This window comes from Hipposideros armiger, unplaced genomic scaffold (assembly GCF_001890085.2).
Source record: "Hipposideros armiger isolate ML-2016 unplaced genomic scaffold, ASM189008v1 scaffold_1393, whole genome shotgun sequence".
Taxonomy (NCBI): domain Eukaryota; kingdom Metazoa; phylum Chordata; class Mammalia; order Chiroptera; family Hipposideridae; genus Hipposideros; species Hipposideros armiger.
The window spans coordinates 18,916-40,763 of record NW_017732743.1 but is presented as its reverse complement, the minus strand read 5'-3'; the positions used below and the strand labels follow the sequence as shown (position 1 = coordinate 40,763).

The 21,848-nt window shown below is 41.5% G+C and overlaps 1 protein-coding gene and 1 pseudogene across 5 annotated transcripts in view; one reads left to right on the top strand and one right to left on the bottom strand.

Moving 5' to 3' along the window:
* Positions 1 to 21,211, bottom strand: part of LOC109377401 (N-formyl peptide receptor 2-like) — a 29,609-nt gene extending 8,398 nt beyond the window's left edge. The window contains exons 1-4 of one of the 5 annotated variants that reach the window (XM_019633732.1): positions 20,709 to 21,211; positions 20,483 to 20,561; positions 14,116 to 14,949; positions 12,585 to 14,016 (exon numbers count right to left, since the gene is read on the bottom strand). In XM_019633732.1, the coding sequence (XP_019489277.1) occupies positions 13,883 to 14,016; positions 14,116 to 14,949; positions 20,483 to 20,552 (1,038 nt within the window). In that variant the 5' untranslated portion in view covers positions 20,553 to 20,561; positions 20,709 to 21,211 and the 3' untranslated portion in view covers positions 12,585 to 13,882. Of the gene's footprint in view, positions 1 to 12,584; positions 14,950 to 20,482; positions 20,595 to 20,708 lie in introns of those variants that run through there. The other 4 variants (XM_019633727.1, XM_019633726.1, XM_019633728.1 and 1 more) reach the window with 4 other exon arrangements.
* LOC109377402 (60S acidic ribosomal protein P0 pseudogene) lies at positions 912 to 1,859 on the top strand (annotated as a pseudogene).
* Positions 21,212 to 21,848: the final 637 nt, after the last annotated feature.

Here is a 21,848-nt window from a genome sequence, read left to right as displayed (position 1 = left end):
AGAAATTAAATTCTCTGTGGACCTGAACTGGGTGTTCTACAACTTAATTCAATTCTGACACTAACTATTCAGAATTAGGGTCAGACCCCACATGGTAAAGAACTTCATCCCACCATCCTATCCTGATTTTATATGCCAGTTGGAAGTCCCTGGTTGCCATCTATCCTTCGGACTGACAAGCTATAAATCAGGGTTTCTGATGACCTCGTCCTTAGATAGGATAATTTGGTAAAAAGGCTCACAGAACTCAGGAAAGAATTTGCTTACGTTTAACAGTTGTTACTGGGAAATTGGGGAAGGGGAACAGTGTTGGGGAATTGGGGAAGGGGAACAGCCAAGTTGTTGTTCTTCAATCTTAGTTGTGAAGGGCACAGCTAGCTCAGCTCCAAGTCCCATCTCCATCTGGCCGCCCGTCAGCAACTCGGGGCCACTCACTCAAGGTGCCGTGTTCAGGCTTAGTTCCTAGTGGGCATAGCCCAGTATCCCATCCGGGAATAGAACCTGAAGCCTTGTTGCTAAGAGCGCACACTCTAACCACTGTGCCATCTGGTCGTCTGTCAGCACCTCAGGGCAGTTCAACTCAAGGTGCCATGTTCAATCTTAGTTGCGAGTGGGTATAATGCACCATTCCATGAGGGAATCGAACTGGCATCCTTGTTGTTAGGAGCATGTACTCTCACCAGCTGAGCCATCCTGTCACCTGTTGGCAGCTCAGCAGCAGCTCAGCTCGGGCGCAGCTCACTAGCCCATGTGGGAATCGAACCGGCAACCCTGTTGCTCAGAGCTCACACTCTTAACCAACGGAGCCAATTGGCCGGCCATTTACAGTTCTTTATGGCTCTTGCAAGGCGTCCTTGTGAGAGTGGCATCGTCTTTAAACCCTGCATGGCAATCCCTGATGCACCACCATGATGCCTGGGGAATATAGTGTGACCTGGGAGTCCTTGTACTTTCTTAAGACCATCCAACTTCTGGATGATTATTAAAATTATTCATTTTGGGAATAGACAATGTGGGCTCCAAGCAGATGCAGCAGATCCGCATGTCCCTGTGCAGAAAGGTGGTGGTGCTGACGGGCAAGAACACTATGATGCACAAGGCCCTCTGAGGGCATCTGGAAAACAACCCAGCTCTGGAGAATCTGTTGCCTCATATTCAGGGGAATGTAGGCTTTGTGTTCACCAAGGAGAGCCTCACTGAGATCAGGGACACGCTGCTGGCCAATAAGGTGCCAGCTGCTGTGCATGCTGGTGCCATTGCCCCATGTGAAGTCACTGTGTCAGCCCAGAACACTGTCTGGCACCCCAAAAGACCTCCTTCTTTCAGGTTTTAGGCATCACCACTAAAATCTCCAGGGGCACCAGTGACCTCCTGATTGATGTGCAGCTGATTAAGACTGGAGACAAGGTGGGAGCCAGCGAAGCCACACTGCTGAACATGCTGAACACCCCCCCTTCTGCTTTGGGCTGATCGTCCAGCAGGTGTTGGACAATGGCAGCATCTACACCCCGGAAGTGCTTGACATCACAGAGGAAACTGCATTTCGGCTTCCTGGAGGGTGTCCACAATGTTGCCAGAGTATGTCTTGAAATTGGTTCCCCAACTGTTGCATCAGTACCCCAGTTTGTCATCAGTGGGTACAAGCAGGTACTGACTTTGTCTTGGAGACTGATTATACCTTCCCACTTACTGAGAAGGTCAAGGCTTTCTTGGCTGATCCCTCTGCACTTGTGGCTGCGGCCCCTGTGGCCGCTACCACCACTGCTGCCCCTGCTGCTGCTGCAGCCCCAGCCAAGTTTGAAGCAAACAAAGAGTTGGAGGAGTCAGATGAGGATATGGGATTTGGTCTCTTTAACTAATCCCCAAAAAAGCAACCCAGCACAGCCAACTTTATTTGTGAAACAAGGAAAATAAAGGCTTACTTCTTTTAAAAACAAACAAATAAACAAAAGCAAAGCAAAACAAAACAAAACAGTTCTTTATAAAGGATATAAGTCAAGACTAGTCAAATAGAAGAAATGCATAGGGCAAGGTATGGGCTGTAGGATATCCATGTTCTCTCAGGGTACGCCACCTTCCCAACATGTAGATGTGTTCACTAACCTAGAAGCTCATTAAATCTCATTGTTCAAGAGTTCGGTTTTTTTTTCACATTAAGCATCTTTAATGTTTTCTAAAGAAACAAAAAGCTTAACTACGGTGTAATTCACATAGTATAAAATTCACCCACTTAACCATTCATTAGTTTTTAATATACACACACTTATTCAATCATCATCCCAATCTAATACAAAACATTTTCATTACCCCCCAAAATTCTGTATCTATTAACAATCATTTCTCATTGCCACTCTCTCCCACCTTTCAGAACTAGGCAACCAGTATTATACTTTCTGTCTCTATGTATTTTTTTTATTCTGGGATTTTTATGTAAATAGAATCATTACAATATCTGATCTTTTGTGAATAGCTTCTTTTACTTAACATAATATTCTCAAGTTTCATCCATGTGTGGCATGTTTCAGCACTTTATTCTTTTTTATTGCTGAATAATATTCCATTTTAGAGAGGTATACCACCTTTTGTTATCCTTCAGTTTATAGGCAGTTGAGGTTTTTCCACTCTTTGGCTATTATGAATAATGCTGCTATAAACATACATTTACACAGACATATTTTTTATTTATCTTAGGTAATAATGATTTTTATTTTTCAAAGTTGTTTCTGTTGTTAGGCAGTCCACCTTGGGCCTTTTGTGTTCCTAAAATTTGTACTGATTGTATCAAAATTGTAAGGTACCAATTTCTGTTTTGCTCAGTCATTTTTCAGGATTATTTACGTAGCTGGCTGGCTTGCTTGCTCTTGCTATAAAACCAGGGGTTTCCTTAAGCTCTAGATTTCACAGCTACAACATAATGCACTGCATGTGTAGGGTCCATTGAGGCCTACTGTGCTGTCCCATGGACTTGGGGTAGGGAAATTGCTGCAACTATGCTGATGTGCAGGCTACTTGTATTGCTGGAGTGATGTTGGTCTGAACCACTAAGTCTCTTGTTTACCTGCAGTCCTTAGGGCAAATTTTGACAGTTTACTCCTTGCTATACTCTATGAGGTTGGAGGTATTGACTATTTCATTTTTATTGTTGGAGTCTCACAACAAGCTCATATGATAGAAAATGGGGGAGTAGAGTAGTTGGTTCAGTTGTTTTAGGTCACAGAACTAATTGGATCACACCTACTGCTTCCTTCATGTATTCCTTCATTAGAACCTTAAGAAGAATGAGTCCCAATAACCAGTCCCTGGAGGCTTCATTTTACCTAAGTAGGGATTATAAAATAATTCAGAGGATAAAATCGCCACCCTAGAACTAGGCATATTCATATTATTTGATATACTGTATTTCTCCATGTATAAGACGCACCCTGTTTCGAAAAATTTGGGGTATAAAAACTGGGTGTGTCTTATACAGTAGTTGTAGATCATTGTCAAGTCATTTAAGAAGTGTGGCATTTCAAATGCCATAGGTGGAAATGAGGACGAAGCAATATGTGAAGACAGTGATTTGTCATCAGACACAGATGTGTACAAGCTAATGGTTGGGAGTTTTGACAGTGATGAGGAGTTGTATGAATTTTATGATGAATAAAACTTGAGTTCAATAACTTTATGTAATACCTTTTTTTTCAAATTTCGGGCCCCAAAATTAAGGTGCATCTTATACATGGGAGCGTCTTATACATGGGGAAATATGGTATATTTGATATTTTATATCTCTGGACTCCTGGTTTTTCCCATTTGATTTGTGTGTTTATTACTTTTCACCTCATGAAATCCCAACATTTTAGTTGATTTATTTTTATGGAGAGTAAATATCTAAATTTCTAAACTTTGCCTACATATTTTGAGCATGAAACCTGTGCCTTTTACCTGTACCTAATATTTGCCAAACTTCGTTTGGCCCAATGCCCCTGAAAGGAATAGTATTCTACCCTGATTTAAGATTACCTGGTTTACAAAACAATGTAGTATAATGAACTAATAACTAAAAAGTTTTCAAGATACCTCTATTATTATATTAAGTCCTTTCAAATAAGCATTTATGGCAGGAATTTTTCCTGTAAAAATAATTTTAAAATATTATTCAAAGAGACATTTTATTTGGAATTCTGCAGCCCCCAAGGATTTTTGTGGTACAAGAGGACATCTCATTTACCTGTATGACACTGCTGTGTACTACTGTTTACATAAACATGCTTCTTTGCTTTAAAGCAACTAATGTAAGAAACATTTGCACAGAAAGATATAAAATGTGCAAAACAAAACAGAGGGCTTAATGGGCTCTGAATTTAAATTGGGAAATTTAAGTGGCTCATGCTCAGATTTTTTTTGAAAATATTAAATTCAATCGGCAGTTCTAGGAATATAAATCCATGACTCAAGTATAATAAACCTGACAATCGGTATCGGAAAGTCAGGGCCCCTTCCCTTATCATTTCTTTGGCCTTGGGTAAATCAATTAACCACTGCAAGGGCTAATTCTCTGACTAATGGAGATTCATTCATTCATTCATTCATTCATTCAACACATATTTATTCAAATTTAATCGGGCCAGACTGTATTAAGGGATAAAGAAAAAAGTGTGCAAATGAAGTTTATCTTAAGAATTCCCTAGATATTAATAGTAAGAGACAAACTGTAAATAAATAATTCAGTACATTGTGATAAAGACAATCATGGGGAAAAAGTGTATAACTGTAGAACAAATCTATGAAAGTGCAATAGAAAAATTCACAGAAGTCATAGAAAAGTTTGGTCTTAAATTCAGATTGTGAATCTGCAAGAAGAGGCCTTCAGAGGGCTATTGTGACAATTAAATAAGCCAACAATATGTCAATGCTTAAATTTTAAAAAATTTAAACAAATTAGCACAAACTAAACACACTGCATATGAAATGTACACTAATCAGCCTTGAAAATATGACTTTTCAGTTTGTATGTCCCTACCCCACCCCCACTCCAAAGTTTTTTTATAAGTTTTCTTTTGCTCTGGTCTTGTAATAATTATTTAAATAATTAATAAAATTTAATATTGATTAAGGTCCTGTTATGTTCCACAAACACTTAGGGCTGGAGTTTAAAATTAAAAAAAAAAAGAATTCTCAGGCTGGGCAAGTGGATCAGTTGGTTAAGAGTTAGCTTAAGAGCACGAGCTCTGAACTACAGGGCCACCAGTTCAATTCCCACGTGGGCCAGTGATGCTATGCCCAAGCTGAGCTGCCGCTGAGCTGCCAACAGGCGGCAGGATGGCTCAGCTGGTGAGAGCACGTGTTCCTAACAACAAGACTGTCTGTTCGATGGTGGGTTATGCCCGCCTGCAACTAAGAGTGAATTTGGCACCTTGAGCTGAGCTGCCACCCGGATGGCTCAGTGGGTAGAGCATGCACTCTTAACAACAAGGCTGCCAGATTTGACTCCCGCATGGGATGGTTGAGCACAGCACCTTGAGCTAGAGGTCATGAGCTGGCGACTGGCGCCCTCCACAATTAAGATTGACGAACAACAACCTGGCTGGTCTCTTTCCCCAATTCCCCAACACTGTTCCTCTCCCCCATTCCCCAATTTAAAAAAAAGAAAAAAAAGAATTCTCTACTCTCATATAGTATAAAGGGGAGAAATAGATATAATAAAGGTAGGGAGGGTGAGTAGCAGGGTGGGAAGAAGGGTGGAAAAGAAACAATAACATAGAGTAATTACTAAATTAGGTAATGTCAAGAACAAAGAGGAGGTAAAGAAGTTCCAAGATAGTGGAGTACAAAACAAAACAAAACAAAACAAAAACAACAACAACAACAAAAACCAAAGAGGACAATACATCGTGTTAAGGAAATAAAAAATCAAAAGAGAAAGAATATTTTGAATTAAAATCACCAGGAAAGAACTCTGATACAATTTGAAAAGAGATTCCAATAAAATAAGAAAGTAAGCAAATATATGATATCAGGGGTGGGAGGGAAGTAGAGGGGGGGAAGGGGGGTTGTTACTTTGGGAAGGTGAAAAGGATAACTATTGCATTGTTTTGTACACCTGAAACTAACAATTAAAAAAAAGTGAAAAAACAAGAAAGTATGCAAATAAAATGGTTTTGGAAAGATACTCGTTTAGCAAATGACAGTTCTGTTTACCAGCACCTGCAATTCTCTGTCCTTTCATTATACTCATGTAGCAAGAGCCCTAAAGTCTGTCTCCATTCTTATACTTGAACTGCTCCGAGCTATTAGAGAATATCACACCACCAAGCAGATAGGTCTTCCACTAACAATTTGCAGCCTCTTATTCAATTGAGTCCTGGATATTATCCAACATCCATTCTAATTTTGATAGAGTTCTTCCCATTCTCATTCTCCACCATAGCTACCTCAAACCTTTTCTACGCTCTGCCAACCTCTGAGCCCTTATCTCCTCTCCTCTTTTTCTTCCTCTTTCATATAAATAACTATATATAATGCACTGGGGAGATTTCTGGTCAAGATGGAGGAGTAGGTAAATGCTGTGCTTGCCTTCTCTCAGGACCACATCAAAATTACAGCTAACCTACAGAAGAACCATTGTTGAGAATCACCTGAAGTCTAGTTGAACCAAAGTCGTACAACTAAGGACATATAGAAAAAGCTACCTTGAGACTGGTAGGAGTGGGGGAGATGTGGAACGGGCTGGTCTCACACCCGCATGTGACTGTTAAAAATTGGGAGAGATATCTCAGCTGCAGAGGTCGCCCTGGAGGAATGAGAGGTCCCAGCCCCCACACCAGGCTCCCCAGCCTAGGGTTCCAGTGCCAGGGAGAGAAGCCCCCACAACTTCTGGCTGCAAAAACCAGTGGAGATTGTGGCTGGGTAAGATGGAGGGTGGCTGGAGTCCCAGGCATTCCTCTTAAAGGGGCTGTGCACGGACTTACTTGCTGATGGACTCACTCACTCTGAGCTCATATGCTGGGACAGTGGCTCAAAAAGTGCCAAGGACATACAGGGAGGAACTTAGTTGCCTGGCTGCAGGGCGAGGGCTGGAGGGGTAGATTTCTCTGAGACAGAAGGGCTGGCAGAAACTATTGTTTCTTTGTAGAGCCCTCCCCCTTGCCAACATGTAGACAAGGGCAGCCACCATATCTGAGTTTCCATCACCCTGGCTAACACTGTTCATCCCGCCGTGGTGATCCAACTTGTGGGCACACCCAAATGGCTTCTAGCGGCTTTTCTATACAAATTCCCATCTTGGCTCATGCTTCAGACTTTCCCAAAAGCTCTCAAAGTTTCACAAAACCCAAACAAACAGAATCTGGATTCAACATGCCCCATATCTCTTGCTAAGCAGCCCCAAGCTTAGCAGTAGCAGCAGTTAGCCTTGGTTTATAGCTTTCCCTTTTAAGGAACCTCCAAGCCTAGTGTAGCTGGTGGCCATTTGTGGATTGCTTTGTGGCTTATGCCAGATGGCCCAGGGCAGGGCATAGGCTGTGGCTGAACTTGGCTTGCAGCAGGGCCTCTCCCAGGAGGCCCTGGGACTGGCATGCCCTGTGGCCAGCTTCCACAGAGTTGGGTCATCATCCAGCTACCTCCAAGGATGACACACCAAAACGGCAGACTGGGCAGGCAACAGAGCCCTGCTAAAGTAAATTCTGAGCCATAGGGTCAGCCTCTGCACAACAGCTCCTTCACTGTAGTCATGGCTAGTCCTCACAACCAATCAGCGAGAGGGTCAATCCCTCCCATTGATGTCCAAATACCAACTAAGACTCAATTACAACAGGAGGGCACACAAAACCCACACAAGGAACACACCTGGAGTATACAGCTCAGGTGACCAGGGGGACTACACCATTGGGCCCCACAGGACACCTACTACATAAGGCTCTACTAAGATTGGGAGACATAACAGCCCTACCTAATACGTAGAAACAAACACAGGGAGGATGCCAAAATGGCAAGACAAATAAAAGAACAGAATGAAGCTCCAGAAAAAGAGGGAAACAAAATGGAGACAAGCAATCTATCAGACGTAGAGTTCAAAACACTGGTTATTAAGATGCTTAATCACCTCAGAACGAACTTCAACAAAGAGATAGGAAACATAAAAATGGAGATAGAAAACAAAAAATATTCAGTCAGAAATGAAGAATACAGTAACTGAAATTAAGAATAGATTATGGGGAAGCAACAGAGTAGAAGAAGAAGAGGATCCAATCAGCTATTTAGAAGATAAGGTAGAAGAAAACACCAAATCAGAACAGCAAAAAGAAAAAAAAAATCCCCCCCCCCAAAAAATGAGGATAGTTTAAAGGGCCTCTGGGACAGCATCAAGCATACCAGCATTTGCATCACAAGGAGATGCGAACAGAACAAGTAATTGAAAGACTAGTTGAATATATAATGACAGAAAACTTCCCTAACTTGGTGAATGAAATAGACACACATTTAAGAAGTGCAGAGTCCCAAACAAGATGAACTGAAAGAGGCCCACACCAATTCACATCATTATTAAAATGCCAAAGGTTCAAGACAAAGAAAGAATCTTAAAGGCAGCAAGGGAATAGCAGTATGGGACGTACAAGGGAGCTCCCATAAGAGTATTGGCTGATTTCTCAACAGAAACTTTGCAGGCCAGAAGGAAATGGCATGAAATATCAAAGTGATGAAAAGAAAGGACCTACAGCTAAAATTACTATACCCAGCAAAACTGTCATTGAAAATTGAAGGGGAGATAAAGATCTTGCCAACAAGAAATAGCTAAAGGAGTTCATTATCACTAAACCAGTATTACAAGAAATATTAACAGGACTTCTTTTAGGAGGAAGAGAAGGGGGAGGAGGAGAAGGGAAGATCAAAATGATGAATAATAAAATGGCAATAACACATATCTATCAACAATTACTTTAAATGTAAATGGATTAAATGCTCCAATCAAAAGATAAGGGGACTGGGCCGGCCGAGTGGCATGATGGTTAAGAGCTGGCTTGGGACACCAAGAGCGCCCTGGTTCAGATCCCACATATGAGGGCCAGTGACACTGCCCTCTACAGCTAAGATGCTGAACAACAGCTCAACCTGGAGCTGGGCTGCTGTGAGTCACCTGCGATGGCGTGGGCTGCAGCCCCTGCTGCAGTGGGTTGCCATGGGCTACCATGTGTAGGCAGCAGCCAGCATGAGCGGCCAGCAGCCGCCGTGAGTGGCTGTCCAGAAGCCGGCGACCGATCTGCCTCGTCCGGGGTAGAGCGCAATGATGGTGCCAAGTTGGGCCAGTGAAGCAACGTCCTCCACAACTAGACTGAAGAACAAAAACGACAGCAACTTGTCTGTTCCCCTTCCCCAATTCCCCAGTGCTGTTCCCACTCCCCAAGTCCCCAATAAAAATCTGAAAAAAAATTATGTTAAGAAAAAGATAAGGGGGCAGAATTGATAAGAAAATAAGACCCTTATGTATGCTGCCCTCAAGAGATTCCCTTCATATTGAAAGACACACCGTCTGACAGTGAAGGGATGGAAAAAGGTATTTCATGAGAATGGGAACAAAAACAACAAAAAGCAGGAGTAATAATACTTACACCAGACAAAATAGGCTTTAAAACAAAGGTTATAACAAGAGACAAAGAGGACCCAGTAATCCCACTTCTGGGTATTTATTTTTAAAAAACCAAAACACTATTTTGAAGGGACATGTGAATTCATATGTTCATTGCAGCATTGTTTACAATGGCCAAGATGTGGAGGCAGCTTGGGTGTTCATTGATGGATGAATGGATAAAGAGGACATGGTACATATATGCAATGAAATGTTGGTTGGCCATGGCAAGGAATGGGTTTTTGCCATTTGTGGCAGCTTGGATGGATCTGGAGGGTATTGTGCTGAGTGGAGTATGTCAGGCAGAGAAAGATGGATGCTATGTGATTTTGCTTACATATGGAATCTAAAGAACAAAATAAACGAAACAGAAATAAACTCATAGATGCAGAGAACATTTTGATGGTTGCCAGATTGGGGGTTTGGTGGGTGAAAAAGGGTAAGGAATTAAGAAGTTCAAATTAGTTGTTACAAAGTAATCATCAGGATGTAAAGTACAGCTTAGTAAATATAGTCAATCATATGGTAATAAGTAGGTATAGTGCCAGGTGGGTACCAGACTAGTCAGGAGGATCATTTCTTAAATTATATGTGTCTAACCACTATGCTATACCTCCGAAATTAATATAAAATAATGCCAAATGTCAAGTGTAATTGAAAAATTAAAAAAGAGGGGAAGAGGAAGGAGAATAAGAGGTCCAAATTTCCAGGTATAAAGCAAATAAGTCATTAGGATGCAATGTACAACATAAGAAATATAGTAAAAAATATTGTTATAACATGGTACAGTGTCAATGGTTGCTGGACTTAACATGGTGGTCACCTCTTTAGGTATATAAATGTTGAATAACTATGGTGTACCCCAAAACTAATATTGTATGTTAGCTATATTTAATAAAAATCTTTAAAAAATAAAAATAAATTTAAAAAATAATTCTAGGCAGGTGATCTTGCAAATTCTTGCCACAATCTTATGAAATTCTTACATATGCAATCTAACTTTCTTTCATTCTCTTCTGTTTATAATAGAAAATGTGTTGCCTCTCCAATGACAGTCCAATCCTTAAACCTATGCTTTTATCAGGAACTTCACTTTTTCTTCTATCTTTAATTTTTACCTCTCTATTGGCTTTATTTTTATCAACACAAGCACACTTAATTGTTTATATTTTAAAACAAATACTTTCTTAGCCCCCACTGTGCATGCTTCCATCTCTCACCTCAGTCAGTCCACTCCATCCTTTCAGTTATGAATGCCAGAAAAATGGGCATCAACCTTGATATTTCCCTCCTACATCAAATTATTTAACAAGCACTCTCAGCTTTCCTTCATAAATTTATCCTGAATTCATAATTAGTTCCTATTCAGTACCGCCATTTTAGATTAATCTACCTTTATGTCTTTCCTAAATTTCTGGACTCTTGGAATAACTGGTCATCCTTCATCTACTCTTATCTTCCAATTCATTCCCTGTATAGTGCTAGAGTAAATGTTTCCAGACTTAAATCTAATTGTGCCATTCTCTTGCTTAAAATATCCAATGATTGTCCTTTGTTTGGGGTGAAGAACTGTTCACTTCTCCAGGCATCTTGCTCCAATACCCCTTTGCCTTCTCCACCCCAGCTACATAGCTGTAGGATTCCCTTATGCTGTGGATTTCCACATGCTGTTCCCTGCACCTGGAAATCTATCCCTCCACATTTATTGCTTCAAAGCTGATTGTTCCTTTAGGAAAGCTTTCTCTGAATTTCCAGACTATGTCAGGTCCAAAAGATAAGTACTTCTTTTTATAGCACTGTTTTTACTTTAAAACATTTATCACAGTTTTAAATTGGCTATCTATTACTATTATTGCTTGATTAGTGTACACCATGTCTTTATTTTATTTTATATTTTTCTCATTAATATATTTCTAGAGCCTCACACAATGACATCACATATTAAGTAAACTAATTTACTTACTAAATTAAATAAAATTAATAATGAATAAGTGGCTAGACAGAAGTATGCACAGTGGGGATTAAGGAAGTGTTTGTTTTAAGATATAAAAGAGGTTTTATAGAGCTCAATGTCTAGCCCCCTCCCACCTCCATTCTCAGAGGTCAGTGGTTGGGGATGAAAATTCCAAAGCTTCAAACACCTGGCCTACTGAGTCTACCTAGAGGCCCACTCTAACTCACCTCATTAGCATAAATTCTGATGTGATCAAAAGGGGCTCCTTATGAATGAAAAAACACACTTTTTTTTTAAGATTTTTATTGCGGAATTGGAACAGTGCTGGGGAATTGGGGGAAGAGGAACAGATAAGTTGCTGTCATTTTGTTCTATAGTCTAGTTGTGGAGGACGTTGCTTCACTGGCCCAACTTGGCACCATCATTGTGCTCTTCCCGGGCGAGGCAAATCAGTCACTGGCTTCTGGACGGCTGCTCACTGCGGCTGCTGGCCGCTCACGCTGGCTGCTGGCTACACATGGAAGCCCATAGCAACCCACTGCAGCACTGGTTGCAGCCTATGCCATCTCCGGTGACTCACAGCAGCCCAGCTCCAGGTTGAGCTGTTGTTCAGCATCTTAGCTGTAGAGGGCAGTGTCACAGGCCCCCATATGTGCAATCCGAACCAGGGACCTCTGGCATCCCAAGCCAGCTCTTAACCAATGCGCCACTCGGCCGGCCCAAAAAAACACTTTTATCACTCAGGAAACGCAAGGGTTTAGAAACCCTGTGCCAGAACCAGGGACTAAGATTTGTGTGTGTGTGTGTGTGTGTGTGTGTGTGTGTGTGTGTGTGTGTGTGTGTGTGTTGCATTATAATATTTATTTGAGTTCTTTCTTTTGCCAATGAGTAAGGAAAGTATGCTATAGAATAAGGGACAGTGTATGAGTGATTAGTTTCAGGAAAAAAATAAGCTGATTACTATTGTAGATTGATTTATTTCAAAATAAACACATACATCTACATTTAGTCAGAGTACTTTATTCAAAATAGAAACTCAAAATCTGAGGTGTTCTTAAATATATAAACCACAGGGGAATTTGTAAAGATTTTGGGAATAGGAGTGAAAGTACAATGGATATTGCCCAATTCATAATCAATTCAGAGTTAATTTTAACAAGACATTAAAGGTTCTCACTTGACACCTGGGTGATACTATTATTTATTGATTCATTAAATCAATAACTATTTATTAAGTGTCTATCATATACTAAGCATTATTTTACAAATAGGGTATCAGGATCCATTAGTGAACAATGCAGACAAAAATTCTTTCCCTCAGATAGCTTACATTCTCATTATGTGTTGGAAACCATACTAAGTACTGTACAGTTATACTGTTTCACATCAATTAATTTGACAGTTTGGATAAAATGGCTAAATTCCTTGAAAGTCACAGTTTACCAAAACTGACAAAAGAGGAAATAGAAAATCTGACTAGTCCATTAAGTGTTAAATATATTGAACTTGTTATTAAAAGCCCTGCCATAAAGAAAACCCAAGACCCAACTAGCTTCACTGGTGAACTTTTCTAAACATTTATAAAAGACATGGCATCAGAGAATAGAATCAGAGAAATCACTTCCCAGGTCTTTTTAGGAGGCCATTATAAGTTTGATTTAATACCTTGCACAGACATTAGAAGAAAGTAAAAGAATAGACCCATTTTTACATAAACATAAGTGCAAAAATTCTAAACCAATCTAGTGATGTTAACTATAAATATGTAAAATACATCAGGACCAAGTGTGGTTTATTCTAAAACTGCAAAGCTAACTTAACATTCAAAAATTAGTATCATTTATGATGATGTAAGCAAAATGATAATAATATGATCACCTTAATATATGCAGAAAATTCATTTGATACAACCCAATAGCATTCTTGATTAACAAAAGAAGAAAACTCTTAGTAAACTACAAATAGGAAACTTCTGTGGTCAGATACAAAATAGCTGAAAACAATCTACAGCAAACATCTTACTTAATGGTGAAGTACTAAAGTTTTCCCCTTAATGTATTCTCTCATCTAAGTTTACAAATTCCCCATCACTCTGTCTCTTCTCTCCCCTTGTTCTCTTCCCACCTCTACTCTCCCCAGGGTATAGGCTGAGATCCTCAAACAAAAATTGATACCAATAGTGCCCTATGTCCATTTCATCACCCAAATCAGGGGACACCAAATTATTTTTCAAGATGAGTGGCTCGGTATGACCCAAGGAAAGAAGAAGCTGTAACTGGGAGCAGGGTTGGAGCAGACAGCTCAGAAATGTTCCCCGCCCCTCACATTTCCTGTAGCTGGGCCACTGTGGGAGGTGAAGCAGATTTGGTTGTTGTGTCAATGGTCTCAGCTGAGTCCTCAATCAGGGCCCTCTCCAGACTGGCAGGCAGGGAGTGGATCAGTCTCCTTCGGAAGTCTTGGCCCATGAAGACATAGAGAATTGGGTTGAGGCAACTGTTTAAGAATGCCAGGGGGGTCGTCAGGACCCTCAGGAGCAAAATGATGCTGTACTTACCTTCAAGTGCTATCTCTTTAATCCAGATTCTACCCAGAAAAAGAATCAGTTGAAAGGGGAACCAACAAAGGAAGAAGGAAACCATGACAGCAGTGAGGACTTGTAAGGGACGGCTAGAATTTATCATGACTTTTTTGTGGATCTTGGCAGCTATGAGCCCATAGCAGATAGCAATGATGGACATCGGCATAATGAAGCCAATGACAAACTGGATGATCCCCATCGCTGCAACTGTGGTGGAGATCATCTTCCAACTCATTTCATCATTGTCACTGAAGAACTCAGTGTTCGAAAGGCAGTATGTATTATTTTTTTCATCACTTTCTATAGTTACGAAGAAGAAAACTGGAAAGGTAAGGACTAGTGCAAGAATCCAGGGTACAATGATCACTATTCTAGCCAGAGTTACAGTGCGGTGGTTCTGGGCCCAGACTGGATGCAGGACGCAAATACAGCGGTCCAGAGCAATGAAAGCAATGAGGAAAACACTTCCAAACAGGTTCATGTCGCCCATTGTGAAAACAACCTTGCATAGGAACCAGCCAAAAGGCCATTGTCCTCTCATTGCAGTTAAGACCATGAGGAATGGTAAAGTGACAGTGAAGGAGAAGTCATTTAAGGCCAGGTTCAGGTAACACAAGGTTGTGACAGTGCGTGCCATCCGGAATCCAGTCACCCAGATCACAAGCCCATTACCCAGGAAGCCAAGCACAAAGATGATTCCAAATGACACTAATAAGTAGATCTCTATAGCATGGTAGCCAGAAGATGCATCGAGTATCTCTTCTGGTGCGTTCACAGGGCTGGAGAAGTTGGTTTCCATCTTGCCCACACCTGCAACATTTCAACAATGGCCATTGCTCAGCTGTGAAGCCACCTACAGCATCCCTATTCAGGCCCACATCACCTTCTATCCACTATGGCCCCCACTCCTAACAGGATACCACTCTACCAAACCTGTGGTCAGTCATACTGTAAATTTGGTGCTCTCTTGGCTGTCCCCTTGGGAAAGGATAGATCTCCATATTCCCATGATTGTGACCATGCAATCCACATATCAAGCTGATTACTTAAGCAAGAGGGTTACAAGGCTCCTGTCCATCAGCCGACACTGAGCTGATGTGTGTGGACTACAGAAAGTTGATGGGTGGCATCTTTAGCTGTGAACAGTGAGGGAAGCACTAGACTCGGAGTCAGTAGGGTCACATCTTCTTCCACCCATGACTCAGTGCATAGGTGCTGGCAGGCTCTGCAACCTTCTCCTGCCCCAGGTGCCCCAGACTCCCAGCTCCTGGCCCTTCCTGTGTGAGAACACTTGACCTATTGTTTGGTTCATCTTCAAATTAAAGCTTCAGCGAGTGGTTTAAATTTATAGTTAAAGAGTATCTTGAACGGTTACTGGTAATATGTAGTAATGTGTTGCATCCTGTGGATTCTGTGCAGGAGGCAGAGCAAAGGGGCCCTGTCTCTGCATTCAACCCTCTGTTATTCATCATCTGTGATTGATATGGAGCTCTTCTCTGCTTGGGATGCAAAGGTTTTCACCCATTGTCTAGCTTTAGTGTCTGTGGCATAAAGAATATGAAAGTAGCAGGTTTAGTTGTATTTGTGGGGATTCTTATTAGAGATGGTATTACATTAAGTGGAGATCTAGTTATATTCATGGGGATCCAGTTTGATCTACATACAACTTTACAATGTTCATTATTTCTACTTTCATAAAAATAAGTTGGTATTCAAAGCAATTCTGAGACCTGCCGTAGGTGACTTATGTAACACATGGTACAGAATGGCCTTCAACTCAGCTGGACCTGAAATCCAATTCTTTTCTTCACACTCAACTATGACAGATATTGCTGGTTGTCCACTCAATCAGCATCCTTCTCTGCTAACTACACCCCAATTTGTTGCATTACTCTTCTTTCAGGGAATGTGTTTCTCTTCATCTTTTGAGGCAAATCCTGATAGATTCTGTAGTAGCTGGAATCCCCTTTGCTTTGCAAGGGATCCTTTTAGCAGTGGGCACCTGACTAAATCCTGGACACTAACACTCAGGAAGATATTCTGGGGAAGTTCTGGGATAAATTTCCTTGCTCTTAAGAATGATAATGCACAAAAGTGTCATTTATGCCTTTATACCAGGTCACATCTACAAGTATTGCCTCCAGATTCAACCCAATGTCTGTGTGACCCACTTGGTCATGACACTTGACCAACAAATTTTCTTATGCTGTGGTATGAACTTTATCAGAACATTCTATGTGGCTGTCAAAATGCACTTTCACGAACCCCATTCAAAAAATCTGCCTAACTCAAGAATGCGAGCTCTGAGCAACAGGGTCGCCGGTTTCATCCTGGCCCAAGCTGAGCTGCTGCTAAGCTGCCCACAGGTGGCAGGAAGGCTCAGCAAAAAGAAAAAAAAATCTGCCTAACAGCCAGTGTTATTTTCTATGGCCGTGAACATGTACATAATATTTCGGCCTAGGCTATTCTGCCTCCCGAGGAGAAATAGCAATTTTTAGCATCTATTCAGTTAACCCTTGTAATAATATGGAACATCCATTATCTATCATCCCTCTCTTACCAAGGGGAAACCCTGGCCCAGAGGTTTCAGCAGTGTGTTCACCACTATGCCCAGCCAGTCTGTGGTGGCAGTACGTTCTGAAAGCCAGAGCAAAACAATTCCAGAGCCACCACGTTTGTCACTCTCCAGTGTTGCCTTTCAAGGGTTCCCCCAAGGTTATCTGGGGATGAGCATACCCTGATATGACAATTTGCCTCATTCCCTCCTTTCTTGTCTTTCTCCCTTTCTCTTTTCACCAGTCACTTTCATTGAGTCTTCTATGTGACATTGCTAAATGTAGTTCAGGGTTTCCTAACCTTGATGCCATTGACATTTGAGGCTGGATAATTCTTTGTTGTGGGGGACTGTCCAGAACATTCTAAGATGTTTAACTGCATCTCTGGCCTCCTGCTAGACCCCAAAGGCAACCCTCTCCAGTTGCGACAACCAAGTGTCAAATGCTCCCTGAGGGGGAAAGTCATCCACAGTTGAAAGTCACTGTTACAGTATGAGCACTGGGCACAGCAGTTAGGTCATCCTTATTCTAATCTCATGTCTGACTTATGCCCAACATGAGGGCGGACTCCGTGACATCTCTTTGGTTTCCTCTTCTAGAGAATGGGGTGGCTTTGTGGTGAGCACTGGCTTTTAGATGAGGGTCAGATGAGAATACACATGGAAATCTTTTAGGCTGAGACATGGGAACTCTGGTGCTCATTAATCTCTGTGCTGTGTCCTGGGACTCAGTCCTGATCCATGCAGTGTATGAGTTCAAGTTCAGATCAAGAACAATGCTCATAACAATCATAGTCACTACTTTCTGTATGGTCACTTTGTGTAGCCCAGAGCTCTTCTATTAACCCTCATCTCAACTCCTCTCATATGGCTCTTTATAGGAAGTGTGAATCTGTGTAAAGCACTGAGCATACTCTGGGACACTGTAAATATGGAATCATGTTAGATACCATTGGTATAACCATTGCACAGATGAGGGAGTGAAGACTTAAACTGGTCCCATTGTTTAAAGCCCCCAATTAGAAGGAGATAGAACCTGAATTTGTGTTCAAGCTGATGGCTTCCACCAGAAATGCACTCTTAACTTTCTCCCACCACCTACTTCCTCAACAGGCTTTCTCTACCCACTCAGCATGCTAAAAGACATTCAGAAGATATGATGAGCTCAATAATCTCTAAATTGTACGTTTATAATTTTGATGCAACAAGGGAGGATGATTGTGCAATGACAGATGAGGGAAGGTCAGTGAGGCAAATTTGTGAAATATGGTCCCTGCATAGTTGCAGGGTGGGGGAGAGAACCTGTGTGCCCCAGATGGTACTTGGATGGATTATGATGGCTGGCATTTGGTGAGCCCTTAAAAGTTGCCAGTCATAGTATAATACATTTGATCATCTCCAAAGTCAACATCCTGGCTTTTGGATAAGTATCATCATTGTGTATTACAAGAGGAAATGTGGCCTTGGGAGGGGAAGTAACTTGTCTAACATCACAATTGTTAACCGGTGCAGCTGGATTTATGACCACGGATTTTACATGAACGCTTAGCACTTCCTTGTTAGCGTACTCTTATCTTTAGCATATTAGTGTTTCCATGTTTGAAATAATTATTTTAGTTCTGCTTTCTCTTCAAAGTAACTAACTTTCCAATCCCTGCTCTCAGCGGATACCCCTGCCTCATTATTTCAATGAGAAAATGGTAACAATTAGTTGTGAACGTTTTAGCCTTTTCTCACCCAAACCTTCAAATTATCTGCACGTGTTACAGCGAGTAGAGAGTTCTTGTTTATTCCATTCAAGAGTTCTCATTTACTCCCTCCCACATTTGCTCTGGATTCCTCACCCTCTCACCTTCCCATGAATTTCCCTCATGCACTGTACCTTTTCTTTTCTTGCAGCACAGCCCCAAGATTATCTTTCTTTTAGATCATTCTACAACATAAACATGATCGTATCCCTTCCCTCAACAAAGAATCCATCCTCAGCTCATATCCCTTTCCAGCTTCCACCCTGTTTCTCTAGAAGATGGTTTCAGTGAGGAGGATTCACAGCCAGGCTTGAAGATGCCGTGTGTCCACCTCCTCCCCTCCCCTTTCCTCCTAACCGCACTCCAGTTGTCTTCGGTCCTTTGCACTCCATGGACTGTGCTCTCAGTAAGGATGCATATGGCCTTATGTCACTGACTCCAGTGAGGCCTTCTCAGTTCTTATCCTAATATTTCTGTGACATGAGACCCATTAGACCCCTTTCTCTTTCTTAAAACACATTTTTCTTAGGCCTTGACATGATAAAGTACACACAAAACCCTCTTGATTATCTTTATAGCTCAATTGGCCACTTTCCCCAGTTCAAATTTCTAGCTTTTGCTCCTCTAAATTTATCTCTAAGTTTTGGGGTGTCCAAAGACTTATACCTACCTCCTTCCATCCTTTAGTTTTTCTACAGGTGATATCCAGTCTTATGGCTTATAATACTGCAGTAATAACTTGTGATCTATGTAATCTGCCTTAGCTTTTTTCTGGAGCTCTAGCCTGATATAACCAACAGAGTTTTTGGCATCTCCCTATGGAAATTCCATAGGTACCTCAAACCTAACATTGCCTGAACCAACCTCTTAATTCTTCCTTTCTCCCATATCTGCCACTTTTTCAATAATCTGTGTCTATTTGGAGCTTAAACATTCAGTTGTAAAGCTCTAAATCTAACACTGATCCTTGAAATCCTCTTCCCTGACCACCCAATCCAAGCTGAGCCAATCGATTTTATCTAAAAAACAACTGAATCCACACCTGGAATCATCTTATGACCACTACCTTTGTCCATGTCTCTCTTCAGGCTGTTTATTGGCACTAACTTTGCAAATAGCTTGTTCTTGCTACTGATGCTGTCACTCTTCCTCAGTCCATTTTCTTGAGAGAAGCCAAATGGTCTTTTAAAAACACAAATCATATCATGACATTATTCTGCTCCACACTCTCTAATGGCTTCAAGGCTCCTAACCCAAGCTTACCAAGCACTCCTGTATCTGCCCTGTGTATCCCTCACCCTCACACCTCCACTGTCCTCTCACCCACTGTGATGGATCCACACTGCTTTCCTTTGATTCCTGAACATGACAAGCTCATTGCCATGTCAGGGCTTTTACATCCTCTGTCCTTTCTGCGTACCATTCTCTTTCTTTTAATCTTTCTATCTGGCTCTTTCTAAATATTCTTATCTGAGCTTAGATATTATATCATCAGAGAGGTCATCTCTGACCCACAGTGATAAGCAGCCAACCCAAGTACAGCCTATCTCACCAGGTACTATTTTTGTTTATTCGTCCATTAATTTATTTTTTTTCCAAATACCCTCCATATTAACATGTATGCTCCAGAAGACTACCAAGTTCTTTCAATTGGACTATCTCTAGCGTAACATTGTCTAATAGAACCATAAATGAGAACCTCGGATGTGACTTACAATATTTTAAAGTAAAATAAATTAATTTTAATAATGTATTTAATTTTAATAGTATATTTTATTTCACTCAGCATGTCAAAAATATCTGAACATAACCATTCTAAGAATTTTCATGAGCTATTTTGCATCCTTTTTTCTTACTAAGTCTTTGAATATACTAAATGCATTTTATACTACAATACATCTTGGATCAGACTAGCCAGAGTTCAATGACCATATGTGGCAGGGTAGTCTATACTGAACAGCCAGCTCTAGAGGTTAGGCAGTATCTGCCTCACAGTAGATGTTCAAATAATCATTTTGAAGTTGTGAGACTTCTAACTTACCAGCAGCTGAGATCCTTGTCCTGTGTCCCGTTCCTGGCTTCCAGTGGAGTAGCTCAGGCTGGAAGGGCATCAGCAGATGCTTTATGAAGGACAAAGGGGTGGGACAATGGGTCTTGACTCAGTCAGATGACAGAAACTCAAGAGTTTCTGTCAATTTGCAGAAGCACCCTGGGTAGGTTGTCAGTATACTGTCCTTAGAAATTTAATGTCTGAATGTTCCCCTTACCTTCCCCCTGCTGAGAGAGACAGGAGTTCAGTCCTCTAAGTATCAAGGATTAAGGCATCTGTATGTCCAGGGACTTTCTCCTTCAGTGATTCAGGAAAATGGAAGAAACAGTAACTTAGGTGAGAAGTAATAGAGGCAAGCAATAAAAACAGAGGTGACAGTTAATAAAAAACTCATTTCTCTACCCACACAACACTTCTGACACCAACTGTGTGGATTTGTTCTACACCAAGAAATTCTCCAATTCTCTGTGGACCTGAACTGGGCATTCTATAATTAAATTCAATTCTGACACTATCTATCCAGAGCCAACATCGTATGCCATAAGTTAAAGAGCTCAGTGCCACAAGGCTGCTCCCACTTGAGTTGCCCATTGAGAATTTCAGGTTGCCACTGATACTTCTGACTGACTAGCTATAAATCAGGGCTGTGCCTGATCCTCTTCTCAGATTCGATAATTTGCTAGATTGGCTCACAGAACTCAGGAGTGCAATTTACATCTGCTTATCAGTTTATTATAAAGGATACAACTCAAGAACAGCCAAATCAGGGCCGGCCAAATGGCGCGATGGTTAAGAACTGGCTTGGGACGCCAGAGGGCCCCGGTTCGGATCCCACATATGAGGGCCAGTGACACTGTCCTCCACAGCTGAGATGCTAAAAAAACAGCTCGACCTGGCTGCCGTGAGTCGCCTGCAACAGCATAGGCTGCAGCCCCTGCTGCAGTGGGTTGCCATGGGCTACCATGTGTAGCCAGCAGCTGCAGTGAGCGGATGTCCAGAAGCCGGCGACTGATCTGCCTCGCCCGGGAAGAGCGCAATGATGGTGCCAACTTGGGCCAGTGAGGCAACGTCCTCCACAACTAGACTGAAGAACAAAAGGACAGCAACTTGTCTGTTCCCCTTCCCCCAATTCCTTAGTGCTGTTCCCATCCCCCCAATTCCCCAATAAAAAAATTAAAAAAAAAAAGAACAGCCAAATCAAAGATCCATAGGGTAAGGTATGGGGGATTGGGGATGTGTGCACACAGCTTTCATGCACTCTATGGAGGCACCACCCTCCCAACACCTGAATATGTTCACCATCCTAGAAGCTCATTAAATCTCAGTTTTCAAGAACTTAATCTCCAGGCTCTCTTCC